Source organism: Dendroctonus ponderosae, unplaced genomic scaffold, assembly GCF_020466585.1.
Source record: "Dendroctonus ponderosae isolate FM_Combo_2020 unplaced genomic scaffold, Dpon_F_20191213v2 Dpon_F_20191213_4, whole genome shotgun sequence".
Taxonomy (NCBI): domain Eukaryota; kingdom Metazoa; phylum Arthropoda; class Insecta; order Coleoptera; family Curculionidae; genus Dendroctonus; species Dendroctonus ponderosae.
Window position 1 is genome coordinate 7,457,486 of NW_026018611.1, and position 16,640 is coordinate 7,474,125.

The 16,640-nt window shown below is 39.7% G+C and overlaps 1 protein-coding gene across 1 annotated transcript in view; it reads left to right on the forward strand.

Moving 5' to 3' along the window:
- The window catches only part of LOC109536993 (titin), a 109,665-nt gene that overhangs the window by 70,756 nt on the left and 22,269 nt on the right, over positions 1-16,640 (forward strand). Inside the window, exons 34-35 of the mRNA XM_048666015.1 lie at positions 364-8,967; positions 9,349-16,518. Coding sequence (XP_048521972.1) covers positions 364-8,967; positions 9,349-16,518 — 15,774 coding nt within the window. The remainder of the gene's footprint in view (positions 1-363; positions 8,968-9,348; positions 16,519-16,640) is intronic.

Genomic DNA, 16,640 nt, shown 5'->3' on the forward strand with positions numbered 1-16,640 from the left:
TGATTTAGGTGCGACTAAGGCAATATTTCTTTGCAACTTTAAGTAGCCGCACAGCAAGTCAGTGTCATTTACATTTAGCCGCATGGCTTATAGTTTTTTAGCGCTTGAAGGTATGTAATTTTTATATTTTTATATTTTTATTATATTTTTCAATACCTCTCATCCAACCATCTATCACTATACTTACACAGTATGCCAAAATAAAATTCCCTACTCTATAACAAATACTGAAACTAATGCTTACAACACTACTCTTATTAAGACACCCTATGCTTCTTAGCACAACGTATAGAAGGCAAATTAGTGATTACTTTAAATATGAGATTAGACACACAATCCTCTATCATACAAACACTTTCACAGAATCCCTCGAAATCAGCGAAGTCCGTGAACGTACCGTGCAGGGTGACAAAGCAACATTATCTAAGAGACACTCCGTTGAAATTACCGAGATCATAGACACACCTGAGACCCGTAGAAAAACAGACGTAGAAATCATAGAAGAGATTGACAAAGAAAGGATCGTAAAAAAAGTATTAAAAACGCGACGTCCTCATTCAGAAGAATACCTTATAGATGAAGAGGATGTTGACAAAATCCTCCCTATCGACTTCCATCCTCAAACTCAACTGCCCCAAAATATACCGTCGGTGGTTTCCGAAGCCACACATAAAGACGAAATTACCCAAATTGATCGGGATTTAGAAAAAGTCAAGGCAACAGTAGGAATTCTGCCCTTAAATGCTATTTCACAAGAGCAACCAATTTCTCAAGAATCTGAACAACCGAAAGCAGAGGTTACAACAATAACGCAACAAGCTTATCAAACCGTTGACCAGTTCGAGGCCTATGAAACTTCCGAAATTAACTCGCAAAACATTCCAGCACATTTTGACTCAACCATGAAACCGCAGGCATATAATGCGGACCGAAATATTACAATAACAGAGAGCCTAGTGATCGAAGAGATTTACGCAGGCGACACTTCTATCACCTTGGAATCCAAGCAAGTATCAGAAACAAAAGCTGAGTTTAGCATAATTGAACAGAAAGCGTCCAATATTCAAGAAGTCGAAGTGCACCAAAAGGAAGAGACTTTCAAACCTCTCGAATATGATCAGAAATATCCTTTTGAAACTCACATTCCAAAAGACAGTTCAGAAGCTTCATCAACCAGCCAAGTAACTCAAATAGATCATACTGTGGAGCAAGCAACAGCCGACATCAATATCTTACCACAGATGGTTCCGATACAGGAAAAATGCGAGGCTGACGAAAAAGAAGGAGATCATAAACAGTCTGCCACTGTTTTATCTCAGGCGTCAAGAACCATCGACTCAGTAGAAGCGTTCGAAACAACCGAGCAAAACGTCCAGAATCAAGTGGGAGAATACGACAAAACATTCAAGCCCTCATTTTCTAATGCCCAACCGGCTTTTAGTATTTCAGAGAGCATAAACATACATGAAATAAATCTTGGAGACATTCCCGCTACATTATCAATCGAAGGCCAAGTTGAGGGTCAAGCCTTTGTTTCAATACTTGAACAGGAAGCTAAACATATTCAGCAGGTGGATGTTTCAGATAAGGAAAAAGACTTAGAAGCTTTTGCTGCTCCTAAAGGAGTTGAGGCTACAAAAGCATTCATTACTCAAGAAGGAATTTCCATTGAAGAAGTGCAGCAAGCAATGTCGGAAGATAAAATGGACATTGTCAAACCTGTAGGAGTCAAACCGAAAATGAACATTGATACTCAAGAAAGCCTAATTGTTGAACAAGTCCTTACTGGAGATAAGCCTGGAAAATATCTTCCTCAGGCATTTGTAGCTACCGAAGTGGCTACAAGATCTATCATATCCCAAAAGTCGATTACACAGTCCCATATTCAGGCTCCAGAGCTTGAAGGCGAATATACTCCAGGAAAACTGCCCCCCACCCAGGTAGCAAATGAGAACATCTCATTGACAGAAGGAATATTGATTTCTCAAACTCAAACTGAAGACAGGGAGAAGGTATTTTCAAAATCCAACAGTCCCGAACGGGCCAACGCCCTAGAAGACATCCTTCTACACGAAAGTTTGGTAGTCCGAACAGTAGATAGCCAAGCACCGCAAGGAGACATTACAACTGAAGAAACTGAACAATTTACTGCTACCGTTGATATCACTGAAAAGCAAACCGTTCAAACTGAATCAGTTGTAGCTGCAGAGTCTGAAAATATTTATGAGCAGAGCCAAGTCGACACCAAAGTGGCGACCAGTGATTTTAGACTACTTGAAGTAAGCGAAAATGCGTTTATCACCGCACATGAGTCAGAGAATGACTTGGCACCGGATGAACATAAAACCAAAGTCTTGGCCACCTCAAGTATTGGTCCTAAGGAATCTTTGGTTGTGGAAGAAGTGGAGACTGGAGATTCACCCAGTGAATTTACCGATCACCTGAAATACAAAACTGATTCAGCCGAAACCAATATTCAAACTACGGAAGCGCAAGTTACTATTGAGACCCAGGCTGGTGAGAGTGAAATGCCATCAGAACAAAGTCAACCAGAAGCGTACAATATTGACACAACTATAACCAGAACTGTAGACGAGATTTGCATAACTGAAAATCAAACGATGGAAAGTGAAAAGTTATTAGAACAGTTTGAAACACCAGAATCTCAAAAGGGCAAACAGACAAGATCACACTTACTTCCAACCGGAATAAGTGAAATAGTCGAAGTAGATGATAGCGAGAGTAATTTGAAAATTGACAACTTAGAGCAAGGCCCAGCCAGTTTCAATCAGCCAACATTCACAGAAACTGTTATTTCTGAAGCTGTTGCTGATGAAGGTTTGAATGACATAGAAAGCGAAAAACCTGAAGAAAAACAAGCTTCGTCTGAGGTCCTTCTCCAGCAAGCCGTCAATATTTCCGAAGTAGTGGCCGATGATCGCGAAAAGCCATATAAATCATCTGACGTTAATACGCAAGAAGCTACAGTTAACATTTCGTTTAGCCAAGTGGCCAGCCAAACTATCACCGATTCGAATATTGCACCTGAAGATCTAATGGTGTCAAAACCGGTGGAAGAAACGGCGCAAGTTGATCAAAGTACAATAGAACATGTTTACACTTTGCAGCATGAAACAGGGGAAAAGGAATCTGAATACATAAAACAGCAGCCCGATGCTAAATCAGCTTTGTTCGGTTTAACTGACGGGCTTAGTGGTCCCAATGTAATGCAAGTAACCATAAATGAGAAAGAAGATGAATATTCTCCACATATCACTCCACTTGAAGGGCTGGGGCAACCAAATATTACAGCTCACGATGTTGCGGTGAAAACTGAAGTGGAACTGGTGGTTCATACTGATGAAATAATCGAAGATGAATTGCTTACTGGTAAAGCCAAGAAATATACTAAACCATACAATGAACTAATTGTAACTGAATCCAATGCAGTGGATGTTCACAAGGATTTACCAGCTGATATTCATCCATATTCCAAGCATGCCAATGTTGACATCTTGCCAGGTCAGGCTCTGTCCGTTACTGAAACCAGAGCTGAGCAAAATGAAGAACAACTCACCGTTTCAGATGTAGATAAGTCCAATGCCGTTGTTGGGATTGAAGAGCAACAAGTTGCGACTAAAGAACAAATAATCGCGGATAATCAAACCGGCGTTTTCGATCGCATCTCACCAGAGAAACAGTTAGGTATCACTAGACAAGATCTATCGCACCCTCTCGTTCAAATGGAAATTGCCGCAGGAGAAACTGAAGGATACAGTAGCGAAGATATCAAACCAAACTCTAAACAGGCAGACGTTTTATTTGGTGAAGCTGAAGGTATCAATGTTAGTGAAGTATTCGCTGGAGAAGCAGAATCGAATCTGCCGCAGGATGAATCTCCCCAAGTTGATCGGGGAAATGTAGCTATTTCATCTCACATAATTGCTGTTAAAGAAGAAGTCCAACCACAAGATTCCACAAATGCATTGAAAGAAGAGGAACGGAGAACAGAAAATGCTAAAACCCAATTTAGTCCGCTGGACACCATTATTACGACCGAGTCAGTAGTTGGAGAACAAGAATCCAATATTGAGAGGGAACATCGTGATACTCAAACTGCTACTTCTGAGTTCGAAGAAGCTATCCCCATTTCTGTAACCTCGATAACAGCGGCAATAAAAGAGACAGAACTCATAAAAGACGAAATCAATTTGAATCAAGCAGAGCAGATCTTATCACCACAGGAAAATATACAAGTCGATGAAGTACTAGTGAACGACTCATTTACAGATTTTGATCGATCCTCGCCAACCAAATTTATTGCATCATCAGTGCATTCGCAAATGCGATCAATTACTGAAACTGAATTAATTACTGGGGAAAAGGAAGCAAACCTAGAAAAAGATGTTCAGCCTTTGCAGCAAAGCGCCGAAGTTGAATTTGGGGAAATTACTACGGCTGAGACTACTGAAACCGTGATTTCAGAAAAAGAAGGCAAACATGATACTGAAGAAGCTACAAGCTTAGTCGCCCTTACCTCAATTGATGCACAACCAGTTGCTGAATCTAGCCAACCTGAAAGTCAAGATCAAGTATCATCACTAATTGAGCAAAAGCCGGCCTTTGCAAATGCTAATCCAGAAACATCGTTGATAGAAGGTTTAACCCAAACTGAGACACTAGCACAAGAGAGCGAAACCTACTTCGAAAAGCCCGTTTTAGATACGAAATCTGCTACAGTGGACTTCACATCTCAGCACGCCGTATCAATCAGTGAGGTAAAGAGCAATGAAACTGAAACCAATTTACAAGTAGAGGACAAACCGACCGGAAACCAGGCTACTGTTGGACTACTAGGACATGAACTTCCTGTGAGAAGCGAACTAGAGATTAACGAAAACACTGGTGATTTACAATCCAGTCAACCTGAGCATTCATCAGCACAACCAGAAATTTCAGCACTGAGTACTGCCTTGCAAACTGAGACGCTTATATCGGAAACTGAAGGCAAAAGCCCCGAAGCAGAAAAAATCGACCAGCGACATGTAACGGTGAGCATCGATGAAGATGTGGGAGTAGTGGTAGAAACAGTCACTGTGGCAGATAAAGAAACAGATTTGCTAACCGAACGACCCAGCACCAAAGAGGCTGAAGTGAATCTTTCAGAAAGCAACGTCATTGCCTCACAAAGTGAAGTTAACCCCAACGAAGGAATTCTAGACCTCGAAGAACTGAAACCAGATGAAACAACAGCTTCAAGCAGTATAATATTTTCAAATACACTAACCCAAACGCAACAGACAGCAATCGAGGCCGAAACTGACTTAGCCGACTTCAAAAAGCCCCTGTCAACGGCTGCTATCATTGGTGTAGAAGCAGTTGAAGGAATCACAAGCGAACAAACGACTGTAGCTGAAAAAGAGCAGCATTTGGCCGAATTTCAACTGCCGAGCAGTAAAACTGCTCTTCAAAATATTGATATACCAGGAAAAGTGGCAGGATATGAAACTACCGATATTCGCGAAAATCCAGGTTTCTTCCAACAGTCGCAGTTCGAGCAGTATCAGGCTCAGCCTGCCGACGAAGTTTTACATAGTCTAATTGTAACGCAAAATATGTCTGAAGAAAAAGAAACAGACTTTCAAGGTGAATTTAAACCAGAAACTTCCACAGTAGAACTCTCGTTAGAGAAAGGCAGAATTGTGGTGAATATCTCGGAAGTAACGACCGAAGATAAGGAAGGATATATTGCCGATTTGGAGAAACCGAACGAACAATCCGCTATTGCCGCAATAGATGCCGTACAAGTTCCGGTAACTGCCGAAACGATCAGCAGCGACAACACCGGAGTTTCTGAGTATCAAGCACCGCAAAGCTCTTCGGCAGTTTTGAGGCAAGATGAACTATGCCAGCTGGTTCAAGAAAGTCCGCAACTTCATGAGCGTGAAGACGTTTTCGAAAAGACTGTACCTTTGAACAGAAAGCAAGCATCAGTTGCGTTCGATGAAGAACAAACTGTTGAGACTAGTGAGGTCGTCAGTGCCGAACGTGAAACTGCCTTTGATAAATCCCCTGCTCCAGACACAAGTACTGCTGATTCTTCAGTTTCTGGACACATAACTGCTCAGGTGTCGGAAGTTCAGACCTCCGATCAGACTAGCGAGTATATAGTCGAAAAACCAAAAGAAACTACTGCCGGTGAAGATCAACCCACTTTTGATTATCTAAGTCAGGGGCAAAACTTGGTATTAGAAGATTACTTAGATCAGGATACGCCGGACGTTGCAAAAAAAACAGCTGAGACCAAAATTGATGAGATTAATTACCTCGATATATCTGAGGTGGTGCTGGGTGATGCGTATGGCAAGGCTTCGAAGGAACCCTTGCTTGTAGAAAATGCTTATGAGCAAATAGACGAGGCAACGGCCTTGGTTCAAAGTCATGTGGTTCCTCATGATACGTTGACTGATTTAACCGAAGATGTTCAAAACACCCAAGTGGTTAATATAGTGCAGGAAATGTTACAAAGTATCACTCAATCGCAGAGCAATGTTCAAGATTCAGAAAAGCCAATGGATCAGCAGCTAAAGCCCGACACCAAACAGGCCGATTTAAGCATTGGAGAAATGTCGTCGGTCGAAATATCTCAAACTGTTTCAGATGAAAAAGAGGGACGATTTGTGCCTGGAGAACTGCCCGAAGAAAAGTCTAGCTTATCCATTATGCCCCATCACTCGCTAGTAAGCAGTGAAGTGCAATCAAGTGATGATCTTGCACAATTAGCACTTATTTCACCTAAGGAAACATTAGCCGAAATAATTCGCGATGAGCTAACTGCGATTAGTACTCACGAACAGAAAACTGAAGAAAAAGAGGTGCCATTTACCGACCAGCCTGCAGTAGCTTCTACAGCCGACCGTACAATAATGCCTACTCAGTCCGTTAACATTACTGAAATTATCACTCAAGATAGTGAAACAATTTTGCACAAGTCCATACCTCTAGAAGCACAAGCTGAGGAGAGTGTTCTACTGCAGGAAGCTACTGAAATCCGTGAAACCAAAAGCGAACAAGACATAGATTTACTGAAAATTGAACAACCTCAGGATTATCAGGCCTCACTAGAAACGTTGCCGCTTACATCCATTACAGTTACAGAAAATGTCTCGGTGGAGAAAGAATCAGAACATGTAAAAGATAAATCACCTCTATTAAGTAAAGCTGATACAAATTTGGAAAATGCCAACAAGGTGGCAAGCATATCTGAGATATTAACTAACCAGCTGGAAAAGGATATGATGCCAGACCAACCTCAAGAAGGCAAAGCGGTTCTAGAATTTACAGAACACAACGTCATCGAAGAAGCTGACGCTAACGCGTTAGAGGCATTAGGTAAATACAACAAAGACAGCAAACTGACTACTTCCCAAGTACATGTTGATTTAACAGAAGCCAGACACGTAGCAAGTGTAGCAGAAGTACTACAAACTCAAGCTGAATCTGAATTTATTCCGGGCACTACAAAAACAGAGTTAGCCTCAGAAGCAATTTCAGAACACAAAGCAATCGAAGAGTTACAAATTCGATGTCTAGAAGCTTTGGGTGAAAAACCCAAAGCTGAAAGCCCAGAATCATTTATGGCTGGCTACGTGTTACCGGATTTGGCTTCCGCAGCAAATGTAACAGAAGTCTTAAGCACTCAGGCTGAGTCTGAATTCACTGTTCCAAAACCCAATCAAGAAACTGCACATCCCCATTTACTAGGACTAGAAGTGGTTCAAGAACAGGAAGTTAGGGTTCTTGAAAGTTTGGGTGATCATGTAAGGGATAAGCTTCCGTTATCAGGTATTGCGGATATTAATATGGAAAAAAGCAATCAAGCAGTAAACATAACTGAAATACTGACATGTTCCAATGAAACCGAGTTAAAAGTGCAGCTTCCTTCCGACGATTTTGCCTCAGTGACTCTTATAGAGCAACGGAATATTGAAGAAACTAATGTTAAGCCTTACGAATCGCTAGCTAAGCCTGTCAGCGAAGCTGTTCCCAGAACAGATAAGGCAGCCATAAATCTAGAAAAAGCTGGAAAATCTGCGAGTATAACTGAAATTTTACCTGCTCAAATGGAATCTGATCTGGTCCAAGATGTTCCGAACCAAGAAAAAGCTACTTCAAATATTTTAGAAAGCAAACCAATCGAAGGACTCGATATAAAATCTTTCGAAAATGTAGGTGATGACATTACTACAAAGTTGCCTGACTTTTCCCAAGCTAGCGTAGATCTTGAATACACGCGTAATATCGCATCTGTATCAGAAATATTAAGCAATCAACAAGAATCTCACTTAGAAAGTTTCAAAGCTCCAACAAGTACAGCATCACCTGTGATGGATAGTTTCAAAGGGCTGAAAAGTGAGGATGTGAACGTGTATGAAAATACTACTGAATTCCATAGAAAAAAACATATACCGCAGCAGACTGCTGCGTTACATAAGGATGAGTTTGAGAGCGTTATGGAATCAACTATTACAATTCAAGGATCCACCCAACAGTTGGAAATTGAACACCCCAACAGCAAAGTTGCCGATTTCGATATGCTGACAGAGCAAAGTATTACCGTAACGCAAACGATGGCACATGGAACCGTAGGTGAAGAAATTTCAACTGTTATGGCAACTGAAACCACTGCGGAAAAACGAGTTGAAGATAAACCAGTGGGAACCAGTGAGGATGTTCTTACCCTAGATAGCGTTAATGTCATTAAACCAGATCATGTTAAGACCTTAAAAGTTCAAAGTCAATATGTTGACGTTAACCGAAGCCTTGTAGTAACAGAACAAACGGTCTCAGGTAGTGTTATAACGTTAGATCTCGAAACACCCAATCAGAAGAATGTTACAGTGGCTTTGACAGACACTGAAACCCCCCAACTGCAGATAAGTGAAGTCCAGATACTTGAACATCCAGGTAAGTTAAACCCCGACCAAAATGTGAAGCTACTCTGGATTTCAAAAACCAAGATGATCTCAATCAATAAATATATTCATTTTCTGCTTTTAAAGCATTTAATTTATTAAAAAAAGCTCCATATTGTCTATTTGCTTCTATTCGAATTACACAAATTACAGTAGTTCTTGATGGCAAAAATAATATGCATATTGAAATATAAAGTAATTAGAATTCTCGTTAGATCAGGCGTAACACTAGAGTAGCTTACCACACAAAACAAAGTAGAAGTACAATACCAAACCAAATAACACCGTACAGAAGAACACAAATCATTTTCGCGTTCATCATCAATTCGCACATAGCTTTTCAAAGGGCCTCATTAATCACCTTAAATTACAGGACCACTGGATGACACCACACAACAAATAACACACGAAACCGTCACTCAAAAAGCACCAACCTCTGAATTAGCAGACGAGTACACATCTCCGGTTAGAAAACATTCGGACGCCGAAGAAACCCATGAATTTGTAACAAGATTCAAATCCACACCAGATAGTGAAGAAGCGGCTCAAGTTGTCACCAAAAGAACCATTTTGAAAAAGAAACACAAGAAAGGTCACGAAGGTGATACTGTGATAGAAGAAATAATATCTGAAAGCACACCACAGAAAATAGATAAAACAGGACCTACAATTGAAGAACTATCAGACACTGAGAGCGAACCTCAACCTAATGAGTACACTGTTGAAGAAATGCCTGAGTCTCCAACTCCGAAAAAGAAGAAAAGTGTAAAACATATGGGTGGTAGACCGGAAAGGGGTGATATTGTAACAGTAGATGAAGCAATTTCCGAACAACCCAAATTTATTGTTGAGGAGTTACCTGAACAAATCGAAGAAACAACAGTTGTGGAGGACGGTATTCCTAGAAAAAAAGTGGTGAGAAAACGCGTTATTAAAAAGAAGAAGGATGGCAAGCAAGAAACAACCGAAATAACAACCGTTGAGCAAGAAGGTAAGAAACCAGAAACAACAATATCTGTGCAAGAAAAGGAACTCTGCGAAGAACCTGAATATGTAGTTGAAGAGCTACCTCAGCAAATCGAAGAAACAATAGTGGTTGAAGAAGGAATTCCGAGAAAGAAAGTAATTAAGAAACGCGTTATTAAAAAGAGGAAAGGTGACAAGCAAGAAATCACGGAACTAGTCACCGTTGAGCAAGAAGGCAAAAAACCGGAAACCACAATAACAGTTGTAGAAGAGCAAGTGCCTGATCAGCCTGAATATATTGTAGAAGAATTACCTGAGCAAATCGAAGAAAAAACAGTTGTCGAAGAAGGTATTCCGAGAAAGAAAGTAATAAAAAAACGCGTGATCAAAAAGAAGAAAGGTGACAAGCAAGAAACAACAGAAATAGTCACCGTTGAGCAAGAAGGCAAAAAGCCAGAAATCACAATAACGGTTGAAGAAGAGCAAGTCCCTGAACAACCTGAATATGTTGTAGAAGAACTACCTGAGCAAATCGAAGAAACAACAGTTGTCGAAGACGGTATTCGGAGAAAGAAAGTGATAAAAAAACGCGTTATTAAAAAGAAGAAAGGTGAGAAGCAAGAAACAACAAAAATAGTAACCGTTGAGCAAGAAGGCAAAAAACCGGAAACCACAATCACCGTTGATGAAGAACAAACGCCCAAACAACCTGAATATGTCATAGAAGAACTACCTGAACAAATTGAAGAAACAACAGTTGTCGAAGAAGGTATTCCAAGAAAGAAAGTCATAAAAAAACGCGTTATTAAAAAGAAGAAAGGTGACAAGCAAGAAACCACACAAATAGTAACCGTTGAGCAAGAAGGCAAAAAACCGGAAACCACAATTACCGTTGACGAAGAACAGACGCCCGAACAACCTGAATATGTCATAGAAGAATTACCTGAACAAATTGAAGAATCAACAGTTGTGGAAGGTGGTATTTCCAGAAAGAAAGTGGTAAAGAAACGCGTGATCAAAAAGAAGAAAGGTGACAAGCAAGAAACAACCAAAATTGTAACGATTGAACAAGAAGGCAAAAAGCCAGAAACCACAATAACAGTTGAAGAAGAGCAAGTACCTGAACAGCCTGAATACATTGTAGAAGAATTACCTGAGCAGATCGAAGAAACAACAGTTGTCGAAGATGGTATTCCCATAAAGAAAGTAACAAAGAAACGCGTTATTAAAAAGAAGAAAGGTGTCAAGCAAGAAACTACAGAAATAGTCACCGTTGAGCAAGAAGGCAAAAAACCGGAAACCACAATAACCGTTAACGAAGAACAAGTGCCTGACCAGCCTGAATATGTTGTAGAAGAACTGCCTGAACAAATCGAAGAAACAACAGTTGTAGAAGAAGGTGTTCCTAGACAGAAAGTTGTCAGGAAACGAGTCATTAAAAAGAAGAAAGGCGACAAACAAGAAACGACCGAAATTGTCACCGTTGAACAAGAGGGCAAGAAACCGCAAATGACAATATCCGTAGAAGAAAAGGAGATTCCTCACGAACAAGAATATTTAATTGAAGAGTTACCTGAGCAAATCGAAGAAACAACAGTTGTAGAAGAAGGTGTTCCTAGACAGAAAGTCGTCAGGAAACGAGTCATTAAAAAGAAGAGGGGCGGCAAGCAAGAAACAACCAAAATAATAACCGTTGAACAAGAAGGCAAAAAGCCAGAAACCACAATAACAGTTGAAGAAGAGCAAGTACCTGAACAACCTAAATATATTGTAGAAGAATTACCTGAGCAGATCGAAGAAACAACGGTTGTGGAAGATGGTATTGCCAGAAAGAAAGTCACAAAGAAACGCGTTATTAAAAAGAAGAAAGGTGACAAGCAAGAAACCACAGAAATAGTCACCGTTGAGCAAGAAGGCAAAAAACCGGAAACCACAATAACCGTTGACGAAGAACAAGTGCCTAAACAGCCTGAATACGTTGTAGAAGAATTTCCTGAACAAATCGAAGAAACAACAGTTGTAGAAGAAGGTATTCCGAGAAGGAAAGTGGTGAAGAAACGAGTGATTAAAAAGAAGAAAGGTGACAAGCAAGAAACAACCAAAATAATAACGGTGGAACAAGAAGGCAAAAGGCCAGAAACCACAATAACAGTTGAAGAAGAGCAAGTACCTGAACAGCCTAAATATATTGTAGAAGAATTACCTGAGCAGATCGAAGAAACAACAGTTGTCGAAGATGGTATTCCCAGAAAGAAAGTAACAAAGAAACGCGTTATTAAAAAGAAGAAAGGTGTCAAGCAAGAAACCACAGAAATAGTCACCGTTGAACAGGAAGGCAAAAAACCGGAAACCACAATAACCGTTAACGAAGAACAAGTGCCTGACCAGCCTGAATATGTTGTAGAAGAACTACCTGAACAAATCGAAGAAACAACAGTTGTAGAAGAAGGTGTTCCTAGACAGAAAGTCGTCAGGAAACGAGTCATTAAAAAGAAGAAAGGCGACAAACAAGAAACGACCGAAATTGTCACCGTTGAACAAGAGGGTAAGAAACCGCAAACGACAATATCCGTAGAAGAAAAGGAAATTCCTCACGAACCAGAATATTTAATTGAAGAGTTACCTGAGCAAATCGAAGAAACAACAATTGTGGAAGAAGGTATTCCGCGAAGGAAAGTGGTGAAGAAACGAGTGATTAAAAAGAAGAAAGGTGACAAGCAAGAAACAACCAAAATAATAACGGTGGAACAAGAAGGCAAAAAGCCGGAAACCACAATAACAGTTGAAGAAGAGCAAGTGCCTGAACAGCCTGAGTTTATTATAGAAGAATTACCTGAGCAGATTGAAGAAACAACGGTTGTCGAGGAAGGTATTCCCAGAAAGAAAGTAACAAAGAAACGCGTTATTAAAAAGAAGAAAGGTGATAAGCAAGAAACCACAGAAATAGTAACCGTTGAACAAGAAGGCAAAAAGCCAGAAACCACAATAACGGTTGAAGAAGAGCAAGTCCCTGAACAGCCTGAATATGTTGTCGAAGAATTACCTGAACAAATCGAAGAAACAATAGTTGTCGAAGAGGGAATTCCGAGAAGGAAAGTGGTGAAGAAACGGGTGATTAAAAAGAAGAAAGGTGACAAGCAAGAAACAACAAAAATAGTAACCGTTGAACAAGAAGGAAAAAGGCCAGAAACAACAGTAACGGTGGAAGAAGAGCAAATGCCTAAACAACCTGAATATATTGTAGAAGAATTACCTGAGCAAATCGAACAAACAACAGTTGTCGAAGAAGGTATTCCTAGAAATAGAGTGGTAAAAAAGCGAGTAATTAAAAGGAAGAAAGGAAACAAGCAAGAAAAGACCGAAATAATTACGGTTGAACAGGAAGGTAAAGAGCCTAAAACAACAGTGACTGTTGAAGAAGTAGAGGAAGACGAGTCACGTTATGTAGCAGAGGAAATACCGGAGAAGGTGCCAACCAAAGCTGTTGAAATTGATCAACCGAAAAAGAAGGTCCGGAAATCAAAGAAACCAATTTCGGAAGATGCATACTTATTCGTGCCTCTGTTAGAGCAACAAAAAGACTTACCCACAACGCCAGAAATATTTGAGCTGCTTAAAATGGAAGTTATACGAATTTTGTTAGCTCATCCACTTCCTCAGTTCCCCGAGTTAACAGATATGCCCACAGGATACCGAGTTTTAGTCGAATATCCGGAAGAAAAGGAGGAAATCGATTTAGGAGACGGAAGAAAAGGTACGATTAGAAAGAGGAAAATTAAAAAACGAATTGGAGACACAGATGAAGTTATCACAATTAGTATTAAAGAAAAGCCAGGCGAAGAACCGACTATTAAAGGTAACATTCAAGAAGAAAACGCATCCGAAATTGAAGATATGAGCGAAATGGTTCCAGTAATTGAAATTCCTGAAGAAACAGAAGTTGTTGATATGACTACATCTGATGATATTCCTAAAAAGAAAATCACAAAGAAAAGAAAACTGCTTAAGAAAATTGGTCCAAAAATTGAAGAAACTGAAGTTATTAGTGTGTTCGAAGACGGAAAACGTCCAAAAACCACAGTGAAAATTAAGGAGTACGACATCGACGCAACTCCGAAAGAAATTACTCTCGTTAAACATAAATTAGAACTCATCGACATCAAACCAAAGCAACCAGTCATTGTGGAAAAGGATGATATTCCCAAACTCACTGAACTAAAACTGAGAAAGCCCAAGCGACCACAAAAAGCTGCTGAAGAAAAGAAGCAACCAATGTTCCGACTGAAAAGCAGAATCAAACTAATAATTTTTCCTCCCCTAAGTGAAGTTGAGCAACATGGAATAATCACAAATCTTCCTGCATACATCAGGGACCATGGCGAACTGTCAAGGAATATATCTGATGCACAAAAGGTGTTGAAAAAGAAGAAAATACGGAAGTTTAAGGACATAGACTACATGCCGCCAGAGCTGGAAGAAGTTGAGCACGTTGATATGCCTGCAAAGCCTGAAACCACTGATGCCAAAGATTCTCCCAAACATAAAAGGCTTCCAAAGGAAAGGCAACAGCCGGACGAAAAAACTGCCATACTTGAGCTAGGCAAAGGGCAGATACCTGAAGATGTGGAACTGCCAGAAAAAGTTCTGTTAAAGAAAATACCTGAAACAGCATCTGACAAAGAACCACTTGAGGTGAAAGAAGCAAAAACTAAAAAACCTGACGAGTCAAAAATTAAAAACCGTAGCGAGGAACATGATGAAGAACCCATTGCGTTTGAACCGTACGACATTGATAAAACAGATTTTGAAATGGAAGATTTTGAAACGAGCGACAAGGATGACGTACAAAAAATTAAGAAAAAGGTTCCAACAAAATACAAGAAGAAGCCCAAAGCAAAGTCGAGCCCAGATGTAGATGAATTACAGTTAATTATGGGCGTTCCTAAAGAAAAGCCAGATATTGAATCGGAAGATGTTTCTTTCCAACCCAAACAGAAACCTAAAAGAGAGGAAGAACCTGAAAAAATTAAGTTGAAACCTTTTAAGGTGCCTAAATATGAAGGTCCTGCAGAAAAAGTACGCCTTGAAGGCCCCGAGTATCAAAAACCAATAGTAGTTTACGAACTTCCAGAAGTAATTACAACCGTCGATGAAAAAACTCCCGAAGGTATTAAGAAGACGATCAAAAAACGACGCACAATTAAAAAGAGATTAGGCCCAACTCAAGAGGTTACAAATATTGAAACTTTAATACCTGAACAGGGCAAATCTGAGACTATTGTAACAACTGAAATTGAATACATCACTGATGAGTTCGTTGTGCCGTATGACGCCGCTGAGGTCATTGAATTACCAACGGAAGAAAAAATTATTAAAACTAAAGTAAATGACAAAGTGATTACTAAGAAGTTTACTAAACGAAAACTAAAAAAACCCATAGGAAAATCACAGTCTGAAATTACCGAAATTCTAACCGTTGATGAAGATGAAAAGAAACCGCAAGTACTAGTAGTGATATACACAGTAGAAGAAGATTTGCTGCCGGATCAAGAAGAAGCTGATGAGCTTTTACCATTGTTGAAAGTGCGGCCTAAAAAAGGAAAGCCTTTAGTGGTAGAATTACCAGAAGAAGTTGTTGTTGAAGAAGTGAAAGTCGATAAAGACACTACCAAGACAGTTATTAAAAACAAAAAGCAGTACAAGAAACTGCATAAACCCAAAGAAGAGATAATTACTCTTCAAACACGAGAAATTGATGGCGACTCTCAAACCGACGTGACGATAGAAGAACTGATTCCCGATGACATATCGGATATTCTAAAAGGTGAAGTATTAGAAGAATTTCCTTCAACTACAGAAATCACCGAAGATCTATCGGGACCAACCCCGATAGTGACTAAAGTTACTAAAAGGAAAACACAAAAACGAGTCGGTGAGAAAGCACAAGTCACTGAGATAGTAGTTACAGAAAAAGGGAATGAAACTCCAATTACAGAAGTCAATGTATATCTAACAGATGAAGTACCACGTGTAACTGAAGAAAGCGTTGATACCATTACCATAGAAGTGCCTGAAGAAATTACCACTAAAGTAATTCAAACACCTACAGGGCCAAAGATCGAAACTACCAAAACGAGGATTCTTAAAAAACTGAAAAGTCCTAAACAGGAAACGTTAATAGTTGAAACCGTTTACGAAGAAGATAAAATTCCAGAAACCACCGTGACGGCGGATGAAGCCAAAGATTTATCAGCTCTTCCAGAAAGTACCCAAGTATTGGAAATGCCCGAGAAAATAACGATTGACAAAACATCTAAAAAAACTATGAAACGAATTATTCACAAGAAAAAGGGAGATAAAATCGAGACCACTAAGATATGCACGGTGGAAGAAGACGACAGAAAACCTCAAACTACTGTTACAACATTCACGTCTGAAATTTCCGAACTTCCGCCCGACGAAACACTTAAACTTCTCGAAGTTTTGACACCAAAAAAACTGAAGAAAAAACCAATTACCCCACATTTCGAATTAGAAACCACAGACGTACACACCATTGAACATACTCAGGAATTAGGTGAGCAAAACACTTCTGATTTACTACTTTTTGAACACTTTTATACACAATTCTGATTAGATAAATGTTAGTTTACAACTGGGATTTTAAAACAATGAAGTCCATTACACACACCTCAACAT